Source organism: Parasteatoda tepidariorum, chromosome 6 (assembly GCF_043381705.1).
Source record: "Parasteatoda tepidariorum isolate YZ-2023 chromosome 6, CAS_Ptep_4.0, whole genome shotgun sequence".
In the NCBI taxonomy this organism is placed as follows: domain Eukaryota; kingdom Metazoa; phylum Arthropoda; class Arachnida; order Araneae; family Theridiidae; genus Parasteatoda; species Parasteatoda tepidariorum.
Window position 1 is genome coordinate 55,805,847 of NC_092209.1, and position 24,742 is coordinate 55,830,588.

General features: G+C 26.0%; 1 protein-coding gene across 15 annotated transcripts in view; it reads left to right on the forward strand.

The window, feature by feature from the left end:
• The window catches only part of LOC107449188 (uncharacterized), a 50,651-nt gene that overhangs the window by 20,397 nt on the left and 5,512 nt on the right, over positions 1–24,742 (forward strand). For 13 of the 15 annotated variants that reach the window (XM_071181586.1, XM_071181584.1, XM_071181587.1 and 10 more), the window contains 10 exons: positions 1,575–1,755; positions 5,917–5,948; positions 11,722–11,796; positions 12,315–12,389; positions 14,969–15,061; positions 16,312–16,377; positions 17,287–17,355; positions 17,840–17,914; positions 19,591–19,686; positions 22,530–22,625. In XM_071181586.1, the coding sequence (XP_071037687.1) occupies positions 1,575–1,755; positions 5,917–5,948; positions 11,722–11,796; positions 12,315–12,389; positions 14,969–15,061; positions 16,312–16,377; positions 17,287–17,355; positions 17,840–17,914; positions 19,591–19,686; positions 22,530–22,625 (858 nt within the window). The remainder of the gene's footprint in view (positions 1–1,574; positions 1,756–5,916; positions 5,949–11,721; positions 11,797–12,314; positions 12,390–14,968; positions 15,062–16,311; positions 16,378–17,286; positions 17,356–17,839; positions 17,915–19,590; positions 19,687–22,529; positions 22,626–24,742) is intronic. The other 2 variants (XM_071181588.1, XM_071181583.1) reach the window with 2 other exon arrangements.

Consider the following 24,742-nt stretch of genomic DNA (forward strand, 5'->3'; position numbering starts at 1 on the left):
TTGTTAAACCCAACTAAAAAATATCTGTATGAATGTATATCCTTCTATAAGAATACATGTATATAGTTGCAAAATCAATAGCAATCATTTACAACATTCATTTATAAGGGCAATTATGTGAAAATAATATATTGTCCGCTATATGCCATAAATTAAAGAAAACAGTAGGTTTTTGACAGTTTTTACCGGCAAAAACACGGTTTTTACCACTGTCATGTCAAAAACCAGTTTTTGAGGGCAAAAACCCAACCCTGATGTATATATATATATATATATATATATTTAAAAAAGAGGTTAGGTTTTAATAATATTTTATATACTTGGATATTTATTGTCCTTTTTAAGTTTCATTAATGATTTTAGCATACTTATAATTAAGGTACGTATCTGATTACTGCTAAAACATGATTCTGGACATTTTCGAAACTGTGTTTATTCTAAATTTAAAACTTGCTTTCTAAAAATACTTTACTTTTGTTTGTACTTTATAAGAAATACTTTACTTTTTACTAAATAAATACTATACTCAGAGCCGGATTATACCTTTCGTAGGCCCTAGGCATAGCCGTTTTTTGCCCCTCCCCTCCTTCCCCCACTCCTCCCCTCTTTTCAAAATATATGCTAAAATTTTCTTGCATATTTTTTTTAACATTTTTATTAATGTAGATTTTAATTTGTTTATCGAACTTTATCTGCAATACCGACATACTGCCGATATTGCAGTTGATATCGATAATACCATTATGATTAGTTCGATCGATACTATGTAAACACTTCACGTCAACAATACAACAACAAACCAGCAAAGAAAACAGTGAAATTGATAGTGAGATTAATTACAAGAAATATTTATACTAATAGCTTCATAGTTTTCATGATACTACTATGATAACTAAGTGAAGGAAATTAACATTGTCAAAAGCTCAAATTAAAGATAAACTTGTGAATACTTTTCCTAACGTTCACATTGCATTAAGAATATATTTGTCGATTCTTGGATCAAATGCAGAAGGAGAAAAATCTTTCTCCAGATTAAAATTGATAAAAAATTATTTGCGTGCAAGAATGAATCAAGATCATTTGGCATCGCTCGCACTTATGTCTATTGAATACGATATTTTGCGTAGTTTGGAATTCGACAGCATAATACAAGATTTCGTTGAATCCAAAAATCGCAAAAGAGTAATATATTAGATCATAAGATTCTGCAAAATAATTTATTACCGAAAAATATTATACTTTTATTTGTATTTTCATGATTTTGTACAAAATACACTTGTTGTTTTTAAAGCTAAATTACTTTCGTCAACAAATTTTTTTTCTCCCAAGTTTTTCGTAGACCCCTGAATTTCGTAGGCCCTAGGCACGTGCCTAGTGTGGCTCTAGGTTAATCCGGCCCTGACTATGCTTTAAAAATACTTTACTTTCGTTTAAAAATATTTTCCCATTATTTACTTCTTACAAAGCTGAAACAATTTTAAAACAATTTTCATTGAAAAATATTTTGGCAATTTTTTGAGACTATAAGATATGTTGTTAATATAAAGATTTATTAATATTTATATTATTTATAGGAGTTGGATAAAATATCAGAATCAAAATATGAAAAGTATAAGAATGAAAGTGATTATGATCAAGCAGGCAAAAGAAGATGTAAAGCTAATTTACGTAAATTATGCCAAGATGGAAAATTAGAAAAAATCAGAAAAATAGAAATCGATAAATGTACTAAAGAAGTCCACTATAAATTTACTGGTTTGTAGAATTTTAATCAGACTTTTTTATATAGCAAATGGAATGTAACTTTTTTTAAATGTTCAGGGTATAAGTGGAAAAAGAATGTAATTTTGTTGATGTAAAAGTGTATAAGATAAAAGAAATTGCCAAAAATACATAAAATTATTTAAGTATATATGATAGATTTCAAAAAGCTGTTTATCATTAAAAGTATATTTTGATATTTAAGTACACAATTTCGAATAACAAGTAAGTCATCTGTGAAATCTGTAGTGAAACGAAATTAAGCTTGAATCAAAGAGGCTGGTTTAAAACATCGATAGGGTTTTTTATTAAATTTTAATTATGAAAATTTAAATCAAATAGCATTATAATTCTTGCTGAAAGATTTATGTGTTTCCAACAAAGTTTTTGTTTTCAATGGCATAATTTAAATTAAAAATTAATATATTGAATAAAACATACTAAATAGTTATCAATCTTAGATCAGAACTCAAGTAATATAAATCAAATGTCTCTACTGGAATTTGAACCCTTTATCTTTCAGAAGACGTATTGCTTAAGTGTAGTGATTTGATTCCACAGAGCGAAAAACTTTTATTTTATGAGTAAATGAGCTGAAACTTTAAGTGGGCCTATTGTACGCCAGGGACCGCAGTCACAGCAAATTTTTTCCCAATCCAAGTTTTTCGACCATGGTTTTTAAAGCGTGACAGCTTTGTTTACACTTTGTCACTAATTTAGGTTGATTTATTACCTTGTTGGCCATATTTGGTACATTTTTATTGCCACCATTTTAGTTACATGCTAAAAACTAGCATAACAATGCAATTCTATCACATTTTAGGTTTACACTTACTATACTTATTTTTAATACCAAATTAACATTTCACTGAAAAAAAAAATACAATCAATCTATATTAAATATTTTCCTCGTAAATAACAGCTTTATTACTATTCGAGTTAATTTCATAAGATTATAGCAATTTACACACAAAGTATCATTTAACCGCACTGAACGTGCATTTCATCATAAACGGAAATTAGTATTAAACACATTTAAGTCACTCACATTTAAAATATGTATCTTATTTCTTTTCTACTGAATAACTTTAAGACATGTCAATGTTTTTTTTTACAATTTTAACATATGCGGGGTAATAATAAATGTATTTAATTATCGTAAAACGAATTCCTTTTCCTTATTTAATCTTGTGACGTACAAAAAATATTTTTCCCTTTGAAGCTGATGCAACTTGCTGTCTAAACAATGATGGCATTATTAAAATTTACATTAAAACTAATCAAAGCATTACTCTCTGACAAATATACCTGGGTAATCTCACTTAATTCACTACTAACCAACTTTGCAGTTCCTTAACCTTACTAAAATAGTGTAGCAAATTCATCCTAAATTTAAAGTTAATTGCGATTCTAACTCAAAAAAAGGTTTGCTTTATTTCCTTTGCACCTCTCACATTCCTGATCATGACATTAAATTTTTTACCTTTGCAACTTATCAATCCTGATCATGACATTACATTTCTTTCCTGTGCAACTTATCAATTCTGATCACGACATTATATTTCTTACCTGTGCAAATTATCAATCCTGATCATGACATTACATTTCTTACCTGTGCAAATAATCAAACCTGATCATGACATTATATTTCTTACCTGTGCAAATTGTCAATCTTGGTCAATATTATCATCTATCTTGGCTAGAAAAAAGTAATTGAAACACATTGGCAGAACAGAAACTAAGTAGTGCTGGTTTTCATTTAATCAATTAAAAAAAAGGTATGAATTCCTATGCTTTTTTTCTTTGATAGGTTATTAACTTTCATGTACAAGATTATGAATCTTCATTTCAATATGCATTCTTGTTGACACAGCAATTTGGATTTTTCGCATGTTATTATCAACCTATTTCATATTTATGTATTTGTTTTGAATAATAAAATTCAATTAATCTAAAGTGTAAAAGTTAATAATTTTTGATGCAGGAGACACATTTTTTTTTTGTATTGAAAGTAGTTGTAGTTATACTTGAGTCAACAGAAAATTTAATCTCTTTGCCTGCCAAAGTAAGATATAAATGTCAACATAATATGTAATTTTTAGTGCAAAAAATGGATTATTTTAGATTATATTCAATAGTGTAATGTAGGTTCTATTCAATTGCACATGCAATAATTTTTTGCTAATTGCTAAATTTTCTTCAGAAGTTTTTTTTATAATTTTTGATAACTATAAATGTTCTTTGGGTACCATCTAAAATAGACAAACAAGCATCCCTGGATTAATTATTTTCATTTAACAGTTTTATTTTGCAAATTTAAATAGCAAAACAATTTCTTTTTTTTTACATTGAATTAAAATACCTAACTAAGCTATTTACTTTCCTGCATGGCTTTGTAGGGTATATAATTAGCTCTACAAACATCAGTTGTTTTGGATTGTGTGACAGTTTCAAGCACTCTCTGCTTTACGATCTTAGTATAATGCTTTGTGAAGGCGGAGCAAATGAGCCTCAAGTTTTTACTTTCAAAACACCGGCAAAGAAACCTTATGTAAAAAGGAAAAAAATTATATAAACTTTTATAAAACTGGTTTATTTTTTTTCCAACGCATATTTATTAAAGCTGATGAAATTGAACATTTAAAAAAATTTTTTAATGTTACTTAAAATTTTTTAATCAATAATATGATTATATTGTTCAATCAAATATAATTTAAACTAAAAATTATGTGTAAATCGACATTCAAAGATGCATTTTATTTTTAAAAAAATAGTTTTAAAACCACTGAAAAGTTTATTAATATATCTCCCCGAAATGATACTTATAAAAAATTTAACCAGTTGAAAATAATCCTAACAAAGGAAATACTTGTAGTAGTAATCAGTATTTAGCCTATAAACACAGATAATTTTACCAGTGTAATTATTATTTAAAAACCATGAATAAATTTTTTTCCTAAGTGGAATCTGAATAAAAAGGCAGTGATTTTAAGGGATTGTGGCTTACTTTTACAAAAAGGGTAAAGAGAGTGCATTCATTGGGATCAAAGGGCAAGCAGGGCAGACTGTCCTTCAAAAAACTCTTAGGGAGAACACAACTTATACAAATATTAAGGTGAACTATTTTATGCATGCTTTGCTTTAAAGGCATTGTTTTTTTTTTACTGACCAAGCTTTTTCAGGAAAATTTACATAATTGCTATTTCTATCTGTAGAAAACTTTAATCTCTACAAAACTATATCAAAGGAAACAGCACTCATGTTTCTTTAGTTTAGAAGAAAAATCTTTTAGCCATGTTAGGATGTTTTCAGAAGCCTGTCTAATATAATTTTTGATTCCTTGCTTGCAAGTATTTAATTCCAGCTTGCAAGTATTTAATGTGAAACTTAATGCAAAAATTTTGCCTTTTAAAACTTGCTTAAATGGTTAGAGCCTTGAAAAAAATTGTGATAATTGGTATTTTTAAAATACATTGTATAACCAATGATCATTAAGATAATTACACTATAGGAATATAAAGTGATAGTATGCTTGTGATACAATTTTAAAGGGTGTGAAAAATTTAAGAATATGGTATTTTGTCATTTTTTATTAATTTAAGAGTGTAATGTTCAACTAAAAGGTATCAACTAATTTAAAAATTTTATATCAATTTTCATCTTTATAATGTAAATTTTTTCCTGACTAAAGGGTTTTTAAAATAAAAATGTCAATTTTCCCATCTACATCAGTGTTTCTCAAACTTATGACTTTTGTGTACCCTTTCTAAATTTTTCGTAACTCTCTGTACTATGAATAAAAAAAATGAATATATTTTTTATAATAAAAAAATTGCACAAACGTTAAAAATCATAACTGGCTGTTGACACCATTAATTATTAGCTGTTAACTCAGCAAAAAATAGCCAATAGAAAAATACATAATCATAAATTTTCATGGCTAACTTTGTTTTTAAATAAAATTCTTTGAAATTTTTCGTTTGTTGCAAGATATTTTGCATAAGAATGCTTACCCCCGCTAAACTGTTTCCGTACCCTAAGGGGTATGCATATCACACTTCGGGAAACACTGATCTACATTACTGTACTACTGTAAATCACTAATACCTTCTTTTGATAAAATTTATATGTAATGCTTATTTGATTATTTTTTAGACGAAACCAGTAATGAGCAGACAAGTAGTATGGTAAGTACCCTATCATACATATTGAAATTTATACTTATCAGGTTTTATTAATAATAAGAAAAAAAATAGCTAATGGAAAATATAATACTTAATTGTTTTTTGAAACTCTCTCAAAACTAAGTGTCTTAATAGTAAGATAACTTATAGCACTGTTTGATTTAATATTTGTTTGATAGCTTAATACCCTGTTTAAGTATTACCATTTATGTTTAGCATAGTGAAATCTATTACGAATCTTCTACCTTTTAACTCTCCATTCCGTACAATATTTAAAACTAATTCTTTTTGAGAAGTTGCATTTCATTAATGGTTATGAAATTTAAATATTTGAGGAATTCATGATTTACAGACTATCTGCAGCACTGTATTGAAATATTCAAATTTGTTTGTGATTTTGACACAGTGAGGCAGAGATTATTATTGTAAAAATTGCACTTAATAAATTATTGTAAAAATTATATCTATATTCAGTAGCTTCTCCTTCTGACTTATACATATTTCTATATTTATATATATTTAGCACAATTTGCGTATTAAAAATATAATTAAGCTTTACACTAAAACTTTGCGTTTTAATTTAATTTGCTTATTAGTTTTAACAAGCTCTCTGCTTTTTCTGCACACAATTTTTTTCTCCTTTTGTTCTTAAAAAAAATCGGAATCTGCAGATACTGTGGTAAACACAGCATAGCCCATTGCTGGAGAGTATCTACTACCGGGACACTTGGGTAACACTTTTATTCAGAAGTTGCATTTTAATGATGTCTTGATGGTCTATCTTGATGTCTTGACATCATATGGTCTTGATGGCCATATGATGTCTTGAATATTTGAGAAATCAATTAATTATCAATGTCACTTTGATTACTTGAGAAACCAGTTAATGTACTAACAATATATTTATCTAAATTTATTATATATTTATATTTCCTAAATAATTGAAGCTAAATAAAATAATTATGTCTGAAAGCATTTTAAAATGGAGGTTTTATGATTTTCTTTTCTTTTCTAGTTCTTAAAAATGTTTGTTTATTCCTCTGAAGAATAATGGGAAATTCGGAAGTTAATTAATAAATAATTATTAATGCATGTATTTGAATTTTATTTATTTATATTTCTCATCAAATTCTGTTTAACTTAATATCTCAATGTGTTAAAGAAATTGCTATTGATCTTCAATTAAGCTAATTTTGTGATTACAAACATAGTATGATCCACATATATATTTCAAACTATTTATATATTATAACTGCAACAGTACTTTTTTGAAATATTTAAATTTTTTAAATAGAATAAAAGGGGATTTTTTTTAGGAAGCAAAGTAATATTTTTTTAAAATAATACAAATCAATTATTGTTTGAATTAAAATATATTTAATTTCTGTTTGTTAAATCATAGTTAACTTAATCAGTTTTTGTCTTAAAGCATTTGATAACGATTATTCTTGTGAAGGAAATATAAAATGACGTATTGGTTTTATTGAAGAAGTATATTTTTTCTTAAGATTATGTTGGCAACAAGATTAAAATGGGGCAAAATCCAGCCACAGCTTTCTTTAGTTAGGAATGTTTTCATCCAAGAATCTCACTTCTCATGTCTTCCAAAATTGGTAAAGTAATTTTTTCGTATGACGAATTCCTTGCACTTGCAATGCTTCAGGGTTTTTTTTTTTCACTCTCTTGCAATGAATCATATAATATTTGACATTTCCACGTTAACTACTTCAAAAGAGGTTTTCAAAATTCTTGACAGTCTCTCCTTCTCTAAATAATTTTTTTTATTTCTTAAATTCATTGTGAAAAAGTACCACCTACGTTTCCGAACAGAAGAAAAAACAAAAAACTATCACAACAAAATGCTAAAAATTGGAACAAATAAAGACAAAATATTGTTTATCAGGAAAATTTAGAAATAACAAGACCACCACAACCCAGAATGAGTAAAAAGAACTGAAAATTGCAATAGCTCTTGAACAAATTGGAATTTTGAAACAAACTCTCCTTATGTCATGTCTCATACTAATAACCAAATCATAAAATATTTTATTCTATTGTACTCCTTTTGCATTTTCTACACCTTATAATTACAAGTTTTTAAGTCTTTTAGTTTTTACGCAACAAAACAAAATATAACATAAAGGAAAAAAAGAATAAATTTGGAACTAATTATCAAATGCTGTTTTTTTTTATTTCACAGTATTCCCTATACATTTCTGTGTAATTTTTGATAATTTAAAATTTCTATTGAAAGTAGTTTTTGCGTTAAAAAACAAGTGTAACATTATGTTGAACGCTGAAAATAGCAGCTGTGACTTTTTCGATCTTTTAATGTAGAGAGAGTTATGTAAACAATATTAAGTTATTTTCCTCTAAAACTGATTAACTATTTTTTTTATAATTTTAACTTTCTGATATTCACTTTTACATATTTAAAATAAATTAAGGTGAAGATCAACTGCAGAAAAATCGTAACAGAATCTTAATTACTTTTTTTTGCATATTTCTGTCAATGGTTGTTTTAACTTCATGATGTTAGTTAAAAACAAATTGAAGGATGTTTTCAAAACAGTTGTAATATTTATAGGTTAACTGTTTCTCAATGAAAATATATATATATACAGGGTGCGTAGCGTTTTTAAAAAGTGCTTAAAGGTGCTTATTTTCGATTTTCATTATTTAAAAGCCCTTAAAGGTGCTTTTTTCATTGGGTGTTTTTAAAAAGTGCTTAATTTTCCCTCTTTCAAAATGAGATTTTTCCTTTACTATATTGATTTTCGCTTCAAATTATGCAAAAAGACCCAGTTCACATTGTTCTATTCAATGTTTTCGCAATTAATTCAACCCCAATCTATTTTGGCGCATTGTCAGTTTGTAGCTAATGCAAACGCCACTCGGTTTACATTATTCAAAATGTCATGATTTTTGACAATTGTCAAAAACATTGCTGCCAATCCTGCCTAATTATATTTTTTTAAAGTGCCTAAAAATATTTTTTGAGTGCTTGAAAAGTTTTTGAAAGGTGCTTATTTTTTGTTGAATAATTTGGCTATGCATCCTGATATATATATATATATATATATGTTTGCAAGTAAAAAGATATTAGTGTATTTAGTAATCATTACTTAACTCCTCTGCTACCTTGTCAGATAAAATTAGTAAATCATAAAAGCCTTCTCTTTTTACATGCATGTGTAATATTTGAGTGGGTTCCCTATTTATATAGGATATATATTATATACAGAGACTGACTGTTATAGATTCTCCAAAGTTTCAAAAAATATTTTTCTTAGTGGTAGTGCAGGTCAAACATTTATATAGCAGTAAATTATAACTAAAGGAATTTGTATCACCATTAAACATAAGTAATCAGCGTGCATAGCATTTTTAAAAAGTACTTAAAGGTGCTTATTTCAATTTTCGTTTTTTTTAAAAGCCCTTTAAAGTGCTTTTTTCATTGGGTATTTTTAAAAAGTGCTTAATTTTCCCTTACTCAAAATGAGATTTTTCCTTACTATGTTGATTTTTACTTCGAATTATGCAAAAAGACACAGTTCACATTGTTCTATTCAACGTTTTCATAAAAGTGCTTAAAAAAACTTTTTGAGTGCTTGAAAAGTGCTTATTTTTTGTTGAATAATTTGGCTACGCACCCTGGTAATCTAAACAGTATATAAGGTCATAAATACAAATGCTTTAGTTTTATTATTTTTGTTTTTAAATACCTGTTTAAAAAAATTCTCCTCTAGTTCACTATCTGCAAAAAAAGTAATTTGTATCAGCCTCAAATTGTTGGAGTCTTTGTATAATGTATGATGAATACAAATGGCAAGAATCTGAAATTAAATTTATAAATAAAGAAAATGAATGAAAAAACGAATAGCGGAGAATAACTATGGAAGATAAGGATATAACAAATTAATATTAGTAGGAAAATATGGAAAGCATCACTCTACTTATTTTCCAAAAATTAGTTTTCAATTGATGGAAAAAAATTTTTTCAAAGAATTGAAACTACCTTTTTTGAAGATAATAGAATAAAGCACTACTTTATAACATAAAATATTCTTATATCCAGAAATTTAAATCTTTTTAAAATGGCCCTTAACAGTTAATTTCACTGATTTTGAAATTTTATGAGATTCCATTTATGAAAGGCAAACTAACGTTGGAACTCAGTTGTGTTAAACCTCTTTTTACACTGTTCGCTTTGATACAAAACTTATCATTTTGTAAGTTCATTTAAATTGTCTATTGATCTCACCTTTACAGTGTGAAGACTTCGTGTTCCCATATAAAAATGCTCTGCAGTACAATATTAATTATGAAAAAAAAAATAATAATTTTGTTAGAAATTCAGACTTGTTAGTTTTTAAAACTGTGCCAATTGTTATTTGCCAAGTATATTCATAGCTTTGGAGTAACATCATTCTTCTTTTATAGTAACTTTTTTTCTTTCAGCCGCAAAAAGGAAAACAAGGTACAAAAGGCCAGAAACAAATTGTGGAAGAAAATAAAGAAACCTTAAAATTTTACACAATTATGGCAGTAGGTGCTGAGGTAAGAAGAAAATTAAGTAAATTCAGAAAATTTTGGTTTAGGTATTTTATTGGTTCTTTAAACATTTGACTCCTCTTCGTATAGCTTTTCTTATTACTTATTTTTAAGGCAAAATCCTTTTATTCTTCACTATACTTCCATTTAAGATCCTAAAACAGCTGTCAAAATTAATTTTAGTAGCCAGTGGACAATTTTATTTCAGTAAAAAAGCATTCAATACTAATAGATTGATTGTGAAATTACTTCTAATTAAAAATTTTAATGAACCTGATATAATAATTTGAAATAGTCTCAGTTATATATTTTTATTGTTGGTTATTAATTTTCAAGTTTTGTAAATTAATAATATTTACCACAGTTGAAAATTAAACATATNTAATTACATGGCGGTCATTTCTCCGACCCCCTGTGGGTGCGTGAGCTGTCCGGCTCGGCTGTGCTGAAATTCTTTTTCGCCATGGATGAATCTTTGGAGGGCAGATTTTGAGAAGTAAGACTCCAGCGGCATCCCACTCCCGTGTTAAAAAAGGGATTTATGTTCCATTCTCTCACCGTTCCTGTTTTATGATACGCCAAAAATGTGGTTTTTTTAAGAAGCTGTCCATGTTAGTCTCCACTAATGCCTATCCTTTTTCAATCATGTGCCAGAAATTAGTGTGCTGATGTATTTGCGTTCCTTGTGGCAGTGCTCCTCGATGTTGTGATTCCCTGTTATCTGTTTTATTGAACCTTCTGCAGCAAAATAAAAATAAAACGAACATGTTTTTTGGGTAACCGGAACTCATTTATTCTGTTTCTTTTTCAAGAACATTAGTTATTGTTTTTCAACATTTCAGACAGCTCAAAGTAAACCTGCAACAGGTATGTGGAACTCAATTACAATGACGTATTGATCTTTTTGGTGTTTTTTACATTTTTATTTCTAAGGGTTATTGCTTGCAATCTTTTACGTACTTTTTCACTTTTGGAGTAGTCACGCGCCATAATTAACTTGTCTTTTATTTCTTTCAACCTTGTAACAAAAGTAATTAATTAACTAAATTTATAATGTTTTCCAACTAATTTAACTGCAACATTTTGTACCTCACCAATGTGTATTTTTATGTTAGTTATTGAGGCACATCGCATAAATTTAATTGTATTTTATTTTCGGCCAATTTTTTTAAATTTTAACAACAGCAACACCATGTAACAAAATCTTTCTTTTTTTTAAAAGGTAAATGATTGGATTAATGCAGCTTTAATTTCTAATGACGATTTTTGTTTCTCTAATAACGAAACTGAACATGAGGTGAGTTGTTTACTTTTTTTTTTGTATATGTATTATCTAATTATATTAATAATTGAACAAAAACTATGTCTTTAGCATAAATTAATATTCTACAACATATCAATTTTTTTTTGGATTTCATTTTTCACTTAAATAAGAATGTGCTATTTTATTTAAAAAAAATTGTAATTGTTTTCTGCTCCTTATTTTAAAGGGTCAGTTTTATTCAACATAATAAAACAAATTTCATAAGTTTTGTTCTATTTATCTACAACCTGATGAGCCCAGCATTCCATGCATTAAATTGTTTTATTTGTTTTTATCAAAAATATATAATTCTTCAAAGTATGTACTTGTGATAATGTGATATAGGAATTATTATTGTGATAATAGTTAAATCAATATAATTTTAACCCTGCTTAAATGTGCTTTTTTTTCCACCTGAATTTTAAAAATATATATTAAGGGTAGCGATAAAGGAACACCTAAAATATATATTTATGGATAATATATAAATCTCTTTATTTTCTTTCTATCAGGGGAATGTTTGGATTAATGCATCATTAAATTCTAATGACAATTTTTGTTTCTCTAATAAAGAAACTGAACATGAAGTAAGTTTGCTTTTTTCTAATTATGTATAATCTAATTATATTAAATAATTGAACAAAAACTATGAATTTAGCATAAATTAATGTACGACAACATATAAATTTTTTTTTTCGGATTTCATTTTTCACTTTAATAAGAATGCACTATTTTATTTAAAAAATTTTTTAATTGTTTTCTGTTCCTTATTTTAAAGAGTTAGTTTTATTCAACTTAATAAAACCAATTTTATAAGCTTAGTTTTTATTTATTTACAACCTGGTTAGCCTAGCAGTCCATGATTTAAATTGTTTTATTTGTTTTTATCAACAATATATAATTCTTGAAAGTATGTACTTGTGATAATAGGAATGTAAAATAAATTTTGAGAATAAAACAATATGTTGTAATGTAATAATACAATATAACAATACAATATAATAATACAACAATATAATACCCTGCTACTAATTTTCCTAAGTATCTTTCCAATACAATCTCAAAATTTTAACATAGTTTTGAAATTTGTATTCACCAAAATTATTCACACAAAATTAGGCTTTACATTAGAGCATTTAAATCATTTCAAAGCAGTTTTTTTGGTGAATTGGAATTTAATCTATTTCCATTTTAATTTATTAAAAATTCTTTATATATATTTTTTTAGGTTTATAGAAACATGTTTCAAATCAGGAATAACAAGTTTTTTCCACAGTGGAAAAATTGCCTTTTGTTCAACCAAAGTGGAAGAAATAAGAGAACTCCATTTTAAAAAGAAATATTAAAAGTTTAAACACTCTTTTTAAACAGTTCATAATTGCTATCAAGTTAAAATAATTATATTATCTAAACTATTTAATGTATCACTTTCAATTAAGAGAAAACTATAAAGCAAATTTTTTGGAAAGAAATATAAAATTAAAGAATTTTGTGAATTAAATTATTTGTAGTCCTTCAATAATTCGCATAAATAAGCAAAGTAAAACCTAATTTTAAAATTAAATAAAGACTGTGAGAATATAATTTATGAAATTTAATTATTGTTACTAAATTAGCAAATCATACACTAAACATACTCTTACTATTAATGGTATATAGGATTCACATTAATGAACAACATACAAATTTTTATAATCACACTGTTATGAATGAATACTTCAACTGCTTCTTAACTAGTTTGAAATTTTTTTTTTTTTTAAACTGGAGTAAATGTGAGAAAAGCAATGTTTTTAAAAGTGAGAACTTTTCGTTTTTATATTTAATTTGTTTAAAATTATATTCTTATAACACTTATTTCTAAACAATTTTATTGGTTATTTTTAGTTTTCATTTTGTCCAGTTTTTTTTTCTTTCCATTTTCATCCAGTGTTCTGGAACAAATAGGTTTCTTTCAAACAAAATGCCAACCCTATTTTAAGTATATACTATAAACAAAATATGAAGTTTCAAACAGATTATAAAATGTTATTTTTATCATAAGCTTATAAATACAAAAGCTATCCTCATTGATTCGACTTGTGCTCAATTAACATATAGAACTAAAAATGAACTTGATTTTCGCAATTCGATCTTCTCATGCTGAGATAATATCAGTATTTTGTAAAAAAATTACGAGAATATCAATAATAACTGAGCAACTCAAGACATCGGGATTGAAGAAAAAAAAGTAAAAATTCATTGCCATAATTGCTGAAAAAATGGTCAAAACATCACATACAATTATGATTGAATCGGCGAGAGTTCTGAACGATGAACTGAAGACTGGTGCATGATTTGAAATTTTTATGCGCATAATATATTAAAAATATTAGGTCAATTTGGAAAATTTTATTAAAACATGGTTTAAAAAAACGAGGGACTATTGTATCAAATTGATTAATTAATTTGTAACGTGATTGGCTTTCACAGTCCAATTTTAATAAAATGTGCAATATGGTGTTCTTAAAAAAAAAAAAATAACGAAAGAACATGATTTCCAGAGCAAACTAAGTTTAAAGGTTTTCATGATTTTGCAGTTTTCTTTATATTATCTAATTGAACTTCTAGCAGAAACCAGTCTTTATCAAATTTTTTAATTCTCAAATAAGAATAGAGAAATCCTTAGCATTTATTTTCCCTTTGATGGGGGAGAAAGGCATCTTTCAAATCTAATTCTAGAAGGAAAAAAAAAATATTTTGAAAATTTCTGCAGAAAAGAAAACTAAAATTTTTTACTTTTATTTTTCATTCTCAAATGAGAATTAAAAAAACAAACACTTCTTTCCTTTCTGATGCACGAGAAAGGCATCTTTTGAATATAATTATGAAGAAAAAGAATTTTTTAGAAAATTTCTGCATGAAAGGAAACAGTTTTTTACTTCTCAAAAGAAAAATCTATCCGCATGAAGGTTCTGCGACAATGTTGTGTCACAGTGAATAGAACATGGAGTATATATAAATATGTGTACATCTTTAAAATTTTTTATTTCTATTTATGGATGTGTAAAGTGATTGGCATTTATAAATCAGTTAAAAATCTTTTTTTATTTTTACGTCTCTTTTTAAGCCACATCCAAGATATAGTTCACTCTTTAATGGCAATATTAAGAATATTAATTTATTACAGTCATATAGTACTTTTGCTGGAAATAAAGAGATTAAAGATGATTCTGAGGAACCTCCTATTAAGAGTTTTAATGATATCGATATGAATAATGAAGTAAGTTGTGCTTGCTTAATATTCTAAATCATTAAGAGATTATTTCATTATTATAGCCTCATTTAATGATTAAAGTGTCCTTAAGAGATTTTCCTTATAATTGGAACTACTTTAGTCAATCAAAGCAGTTTGTTTAAAAAACAATTAATTGTATTTATTAATTTTCATCAAATAATTGTTCAAAACGGAGGAGACATATTATGTATAAAACTAAATTTCCAAAATTTATTTTTTATACTTTTAATTCATTATATACAAGTAGACAATAATTTTTTTATAATTTTAAAAAAATTAGTTATTATAAAAACTTTTATTGGGTTTAATTATAATAAACTTTTTTTTTGGGGGTGTTATTAATATAAAAACTTTTTTTTGGGGTTTTGTTGCTTTTGAAATTTTTATATTTCAATTGTTATTTTCTTTACATGCATATCCTACTTGTATGGTTTTAAAAATGTTAAAAATAATTTTGAACATTCCCTATAAAGACCTTGAATTCAAATATCGAATGAGAGTAAAAAAAATTAGCTATTATTAAAAAAATTAAACATGGAGAGTAAGAAAATTTAACCATTGTTAAAAATCTTAAAAATGGGGGTGTTAATGGCTGAATGAAACTGATTTTGAAAAAGAAGTAAAATTAAAACTTTTAATTTTCCATATAAAGGTAACAAAAAAATATTTAATTTAGATTTTAAATTTAGTACAAAAATCTATACATTTTTAAATAATGAAAAATATTTTGAATTACTTTTTGCCTTATGCTGAGAAAAGTTATTTTTTTCTAATGACAAACTCTTAAAGCAAACACTACTTTTTTTTCAAGAATTATACTTAGGTGATACATAGCTTATTTACAATCTGTGTGTTGAGTTAATATGATTTTCATGTCTGAAATTCTACAAGCTTCAATTAATCTTTTTATGTTATTCCTTTTTTGTAAATCCTTCCACTCAGCTACGACATTATACATACACACACAATTAAAATTTTGAAGCATTACAGTGTTTCCTTAGAAAATTGGCCTTTTGAAACTTTCTTTCACCTGTTTTCTGGATAACAAAAAAAAAAAAAGAAGTTTTCTCTTTTGGTATTAAATAAGAAAATTGTGCATTGGGAGAACTTGCCCGAAGGAAAATGCTTAGTTGGTTAAATTAGGCTAATATACTTTCTTCTAATATATCATTTAATTTATATGTAATAGATATTTTACATCTTGCTGAAAAAGATCATTTGTTTAATTTTTTAAGGTATATTGTACCGATGAAAATGGTTATGTTTATTTAGTTTCTGCATCTCCAGAGGAAAATATTAATGTGAGTAATTTTCACTTATAATGTAATCTTATGTTTTTTTCCCCTTAAAATATGGAATAGTAATTTGATTTTCTGATTACCTCTATTCATTGATATTGAGATTCCTAATTTCTTGCCTCCTTTTGCGATTCTTAGTATCAGTCACAAGACTGAAAACCTTTCTTTCCGGGAGGAGAAATATATATTATGTTTAGCAACAACACTTTTGATAATAGCAAATGTCCTCTGGGTATTCATTAAAAATACAAATACTTTCACTCACTCTTACTTTTTAATTATAAGATAAGCCATTTTATTTTTCCAACTAAATTGGTGATGAAAATGGAACATTAATTGATTTAACTTAGATCTTTAAGATTGGGAAGAATTAAATTGGGTGGCTGATTATTAAATCATCAGCACTTAATGCTCTGTGACATATATCAGTTTTAAGCACTTTCTGCTTTAAGGGCCTTTTCCACAATAATATAACTAAATTAGAAAGAACCAGATATCTATGCAAAATCAAAAAATCTTTTTGTTGTGGACAGGAATTTTATCTGACACCAGTTTTTAAGGCATCTCAGTTACTGGTTTTGATAGTGATAAAAGAAAACGAGAGAAGCTTCACCTTTAAAGTTGAAGGGATCTTTATAATGGTAATAGAAAACATTGTTATTTTTGGTTTTCAAAGATTTTCTGTGAGCAGCATGGAAATTCCTTTAAAATGTTTTTTAATTTTGAAAATTATCTTATTCGAGAAAATATTTATAATTTTAAATAAAAACTCTTCACAAATTCTAGAAAATATTACATTTTTTTTTTTATAAAGGAAAGGGACTACAATAAATTTTATCCTTCGACCCTTAAAACCTAGCCTTAGTTGTATGTTTATTTTTCCAAAAGTTGATTTCTAATGCTTTTTTTTAGATTGATTATAGTAACTCCAGCAGTAATACTGATTCATTGCCTCTTATGAAAGAAAACGAAGATATGAATGTAAATATAATTACTTTTTATTAAAAATTCTGATTAAATTCATACTTTGTTTATGACTAATGAAATATTACATAATGAAATCTTATTTTGGAGTAAAAAATAGATTAAGAATTCTGATAGTAATGTTGTAAATTTTTGTGTAAAGGTATGATGTAATTTGTTTAAATTTCTACCTGATTAATAAGATTAATTAAACTCTTGAGTATTTATGAATTTGGCAATCTTAAGATTTTTTGAAATAATTGATATCACATTATAATTATTAGTTAGAAAAAGTTTTTTTTCTTGTCTGTCTGTCAAATTTTTGTGCATCCTACTCGGGTGGAAATGTAATTTTTTTTTGGCGTTTTGTAAAGTTCTTTATTTTGATAACTGTAATGTTTTAGTTTGTTTCTTTTTGCTTATTATTCAATTTAAAAGTTTTTACTTTATTTATTATATGTTTGCTTTTAAATTGTTTGCTAATGTCTTTATTATTTTTCAGTTCATTACTAGTATGAGTAACTCAAGCATTAATATGGCAGCCATGCTTTCTAATGAAGCAAGTCAAGACATAAGTGTAAATTTAATTTTTTTAATTAAAAATCATAACTTAGAGAGAGAGAACTTATTGTACATAATTTTAACTATATATAAGATTTTTTATTGTTAAATAATTAAGTAAAATAATTTTGACAGTATATGTATATATTTTAAAAATAAATTTTAGATTAAAGCATTGGTTCTAGACTGTAGTAATATTTGACTCTGTAGCAAGAAAGGCCCTAACTATCATCCAAAGATTTTAAGGGACATTGGTGAGAACCACTTCAGAGAAACATGTCAACCTGCTTTATATTTTCTAATTAAATGTTATTCCTTCTAGTTGTATTAAACTATATGATTTTCCTATAGTGTAACCATTATCAGAGGTCCGACAAACATATTTGATAATTATTTTAAATCAAGCACTCAAGCATTTGATTATATAATTCACAAAAATGATTATATCCTTATGAGAGCAAAGTGGAAACACAAATTTAATTTAGGCTACAAAATAAGACCTACCAGCATATAGCCAGATATTTTTATTCTGGTAATTATTTGCATGAAATACCATTATAAGATATAATTTTAAATTTTTAAAAATTCTTTTTACTATTTTTTTTGTTTTTATATATGTTTGTATATATCTTATAATTTGCTAGATCAATTAAAAAAAGGAAACTGCTAATATATTTTTACCAATACTTATGTAATTATGAGATTATTTAGCCTGTAAGTCTCAAGAATTGAGTAAAATATTAAAATCTGTAATAGGGTCTATAAAAGAAAAAAAAGTCTTTAAGGGGAAAGGAAGTCTTTGTACTAATTTTAACAAAACAATCTTTGGTTTGTTAAAATTTGGTTCGTTAAAATTTGGTTTGTAAATATTTTCTAATTAAATGTTATTCCTTCTAGTTGTATTAAACTATATGATTTTCCTATAGTGTAACCATTATCAGAGGTCCGACAAACATATTTATCATTTTAATGAACAAAGAAAAAAGATTATGGTTTATATTCGAATAAAATTTTAACTGAAGCAAATTTATTTTTCCTTGAAGGTATTATTTAGTTTCTAGTATTGCTTAATTTTTATTCTATTTCTATTATTAGTTTATTAAATTTGTATTAGTTTTTATTCTATTTCTATTAGTTTTTATTCTATTATTGGTTTATTAAATTTATATTAGTTCTTGAAAATAACTAAATTTTTAAAAGCTTTTGTTATTAAAGATTTAGTTTAATGGTTATGACAAATCTATAAATATTTTAAAATTTCCATTTGTTATAAATATTATATTGTACCTGTTGATTTTTTTTGAAAGCTTATGATTTAATTGTTTAGAATTCTACTTTATTTTTAATCTTTTAAATTTAAAATTTTTTCTTTCTATTATGCTTTTCATAAGGCTAAGAATTTAATGGTTTTAGATTTCATTTTATTTTTCTTGATGTAGTTTTAAATTCCAATGTATTTTTTTTAATTAAGAACTCTTATTTCTTAATTTTTTTGTTCAAAGCTAAAATGGTTGTAAAGCTTCTGATTAGACACTCTTAGATATTCATTGAAAATTTTATTCAATTAGTCATGTATGTAATATTTTTCAAATGCAAAATTTAAATAATTTGTTCTGAATAAATTGTAAATATTATCAAATTTGACTATTTAATCTAAATCTTATTATCCCTACTTTATTTTGAACTATTTAGGATTTGATGGAAATGGTTGAATTGGAAAAAAATAATGCTATTGCAAGGGATAATTTACCACTGTGGAGTGAAGGTTGGACTCCCAACATTAACAGTGTAGGTAATTTTATGAAAAATTAAGAATGATTAAAATATAGCTATTTAAATTTTAAGGCATGTTTTTTAAAATTTTTTTCCTCATTGTGGGTTACTGTTGTCCTAATCAATTATTTAAACTAGACTTGTGATTTTCTTAGTGTCACTTTTTGAGGATATTTTAGTAGACTGATGAATTGTTTTTTTAATTTTAAAACTTTTTTTCATTTTAAAACATGTTTTTTTTATAAGAAAGTAATAAAGAACAGAAAATTCTACTTGCTCAAAATTCATTACTTATGCTAATAAAGGGTGGACAAATTGTTTTAATAGGAAGCAAATTATGAAGCACTAACAGACATTGACAGATAATTATGAATCACTAAGGAGAACAAACTAGTAAAAAATCATTAACAAAACCATATTTGACAATTTCGCTTTTGTATGGTACTCCGGGAATTGCAACTACTAATGCAATTAACTTCACACTTGGCTTGAAATGGGAATCTTCCTTTCATCTGGGTGCTCCAGTCTTCGGACAAACAGAAGCTGCAAATTACCTTACCATGAACCAGTGATGTATGGCAAAGATATGACCATTCACAGGCAACAAATTTCTTTGACTATACAATACCTATCAGTCCCATAGGATTTTCCATTTATTGTTTGTGACTCACTGAAAAGGTAGACTGCAAATTGCATATTAAATGATTAAGCTCTAACTTATTTTAAAGGAAAAATTAAGTTATTTTCCAATATAGCAAATTGGTTGCTATTTAATTTAGGAAGTAAATTAAGGTGGGTAAAAAATGTTATTTCACATTGACTTTAAAAAACTGCTAAAAGATGCCTTTGTAATACTCAGTGTGCATAGCTTTACAAAGATCAGTTATTTCTTCATTAACCACTGCTATTACTTGGATTTTTACCCCTTAAGCTTCATAGTCTTGTAATGATAAATAATGTGTTAATTAATTTTATTTCTTGTACCTCTATGGTACATTTTTAATCTGTTTTTGAGAAATTATTGTTAGTGTTCTCATAAATATATTGTATCAGCAAAACAAAGGAAATAAATTTAGTTTAAAATCATTATTTTAATGAAAAATATAACTGCAACAACAGCACCATCTTAAAATACAACAAAGCCTTGAATTAGTGACACTCAATGGACTGGACATAAGCATTGTAAACGATGGCATGTTGCCATATCGAAGGCATGGAAATTCCCATGAAAACTAAAATTTAATTTTCTTCAAATTTAAATATATTTTGTTGGATACCTAAATAAAATCTGAAACTTAAATTAAATATAATTAATTTAGTAATAAGAGAAAATTTAATTATATCTCTGAGAGAAAAATTGGCATTTTTTTTTTTGGTTACCCTTTTTTGTCTTAAAAAAATCAATGAATTTTCTACTATTTCCAAGGCATCCATTTCTCTCTTTTTCCTTAAAAGGAAATTTCCATTCACTCCAGTGAGGAGCATAACTGTTGATTCATTGAATGATTGGGGGGGGGGGAACTAAAGGTTCAGTTTTCATCACTTGCTTCACGAGTGAAAAATTTTCCATTATTTCAGCTATTGAAATTGTCTCTTGATTTTCGAGTCGTCACATTGCGAATACTTAATATTGTCTGTACCGGCTTTTCGTTCTGAGATGTTGTCAGTATTCTTTGGGTTGAAACTGGTGGAAGACTACCTTTTTAAAAAATTTTCTAGATCCTCAATATTTCAGGGAAATAGTATTATAAGGCCGTTTCAAATCTAAATATCATAATTTTTTTTCTTCATTATTGATATAAGAAATGAAAGGGGCCATGAAAAGATGTTAAAAGCAATAAGTTTTTATTCACAGGTGACTTTAAATTTGGGTTCTACTGTATTTAAATTTTTGCCAAATGTTGCACAATAATTGTCTTGAAAAGCAACTTTTGACTGTTGTCAAAAGTTGATTTCTATTTCCATCTTACACTGAAGAGAAATATTTGCACAAATGTTCCCTAGCAACTTGTAAGCTACTTATATATTTTTACCAATACTTATGTAATTATGAGATTATTTAGCCCGTAAGTCTCGAGAACTGAGTAAAATGTTAAAAGCTAGAATAGGGTCCATAAAAGAAAAAATCTAAAAAGGGAAGGGGAGTCCTTGTACTAATTTTTGCAATCTTTGGTTTAAATCATTTTAATGAACAAAGAAAAAAGATTATGGTTGCATAAAATTTTAACTAAAAAGATTTCTTTTTCCTTAAAGGTATTATTTAGTTTCTAGTATTGCTTTATTTTTATTATAATTCTATTATTAGTTAATTAAATTTATATTCGTTCCCGAAAGTAACTGTAATTTTTTAAAAACTTTTGTTTTTAAAGATTTAGTTAAATAGTTATGACAAAAATCTATAAATATTTTGAAACTTCCATTTATTATAAGTATTATATTGTACTTATTGATTCTTTCTATTTTTAATTTTTTTTTAAAAGCTTGTGATTAAATTGTTTGGAATTCTACTTTATTTTTAATGGTTAAGATTTAAAATATTTTCATTCTATTATGCTTCTTATGAGGCTGAAAATTTAATGGTTTTAGATTTCATTTTATTTTTCATGATATAGTTTTAAATATCAATGTATTAAGAACTTTTATTTCTTAAATATTTTTTTTTTCAAATTTAAAAGGGATGTAATGCTTCCGATTAGACACTTTTGGATATGCATTGAAAATTTTATTCAATTAGTCATGTATGTAATTTTGTTCAAATGCAAAATTTAAATAATTTGTTCTGAATAAATTGTAAAGATAATAAAGTTTGACTATTTTATCTCATTCTTATTATCCCTACTTTATTTTGAACTATTTAGGATTTGATGGAAATGGTTGAATTGGAAAAAAATGATGCTATTGCAATGGATAATTTACCACTGTGGGGTGAAGGTTGTATTCTCAATATTAACAGTGTAGGTAATTTTATGAAATATTAAGAATGTTTAAAATAACTATTTAAATTTGAAGGCATATTTTTTAAATTTTTTCTCTCAATGTGTGTCACAGTTGTGATAATCAATTATTTAAACTGGATCTATGAAAAAAAAAATGGCATTTTTGTTTGTTTACCTTTTTTTGTCTTCAAGAAAACAATGAATTTTCTACTAATTCAAAGGCATCCATTTCTCCTTTTTTTTCCTTAAAAGTAGGGGTGCACAACCTTTTTGAGTGAAGGGCCACTTGCACAGCTGGTTGGCTAACGAAGGGCCGCACATGTATTTAGACATGTTAATGACAAATGTAGTAATGTTTATTTAAACATTAGCGTTCCATTTTTTTTATCAATAAACTTAGTAATATCAATAACTTAGTAGTGTTCCATTATTAGAATTCATTGAAAAATAAAAAAACTTATACTTTTTTTTTACAAAAAACAACTTGCTATTTTTATTATATGAACAATAGATTTATCAAAATAAATAAACATTGATGAAAAGAAATGTTTTTTTTATCATATCATGCAATACGAAAATTCATTTTAGAATTAAATTCTAATAAATAAAAAAAAACTGCAATGCCCACAGAATGAAAGTAGGAAAAAGTTTAGTCATATTTAAGTATTATAAATTCAAATTAAATATTTTAATTGAAGAAAATTTATAGGTTTTAAACAAAAGCCTAAAATAAAAACAAAACTGTGATAGTTCAAAATAAAATTCAATGCTTATTTTGTAATGTACTTTATTATTTTATTTTATTAATTATTAGATTTTTTATATCGTAAACATTTTCCTTTTTTTTATCGAAAAAGATCACTTAAGCAACAAAAAATTGAAATCTAAACTACTAACAGTGAGCAGTTTAAAAATTCACGTTTTCCGCCATTTTATGAATTTCTCAAGTTGCAATAACATTGCATTTAAATTAGGGAGGGATGTAACGAGTATTTGGCCCTTCTGTGAAAAATTCAGTTGGTTGAATGATCAGTCAAATATTTGGCAAAATATTTTTTAGAAATGCATTTTTCTAAGTTTTTTTTATTTTTGAATTTTTATAGATATTACTTTTTTTTTTTAAATTATAATCAGACAAGTCAATTTTGTCATTTTTTCGATACTTTGAGAATTGAGAAGGATCCATTTTTTGCAGTTTTTATTATAACCCAGCATTTTAACAGAACGTCTCATACTATTAATTTATTATCACTCTTTCCCTGTACTGTAATATAAATAACCAGTAACATAGAAAAGTGTGATTTTCAGTATTAAAGTTTTGTTTCTGGAACTAAGAAAAATTTGTTTTTTCTGTTTTTCTTTTTTAGGCATTTTTATTATGACTCAGCATTTTTTTTAAAAATAAAGTTACTAATAAAGTTTATATTATAGCAATTTTTTTCTTCCAAAATTATGGCAATGAGAAAACTTTAAATTGAGATTCTGAGCATAAGTTTTTCATTTTAAAAATTAAGAACGTTTTTTCTATCTTTTTATTTTCTTTAAATAAAAAAAAAACTTTTTTTATACGCTTTCACTATAACGCAGTAATTTTTAATAGCAGTTCTGATGACTTAATTCATTTTTCTTGGCTTTTTCTGGCAATTGAAAAACTGAGATGTTCAGCTTTAAAAAAATTTTTCAAAAATTAAGATTGGTTTTTATGTTCTCTGTTTCGCTTTTCGACATTTTCAAAAACGTTCTTGATTTGCCTTGATTGGCAAAAACGTTCTTTTTAGAGTTAATTTATGAATACGTTTTTCTAGGAAATATTATTCTGAGCATTAAAATTTTAGTTTCAGTGTTTAGTAGCAGTAAAAGATTTTGCTATTTGGCCCCAATTGTACTGCGTTCAGTCGATTTTTTCTTCTTTTTTTTGCCGAATATTTGGTTTTTGACCAAATCACAATTCATTATTACATTCGACCAAATCATATTCGTTGCGGAAATAAAAACGAAGGAAAAATAACTAGGATTTACGATAAAACTCTACCGAAATACCGTATCAAAAAGTGATTATTTAATTGCGCGATTAACAATCACGTGTCGTAATAACATCATAGTTAAATAACGGGATAGTCAAAATCACGTGGAAA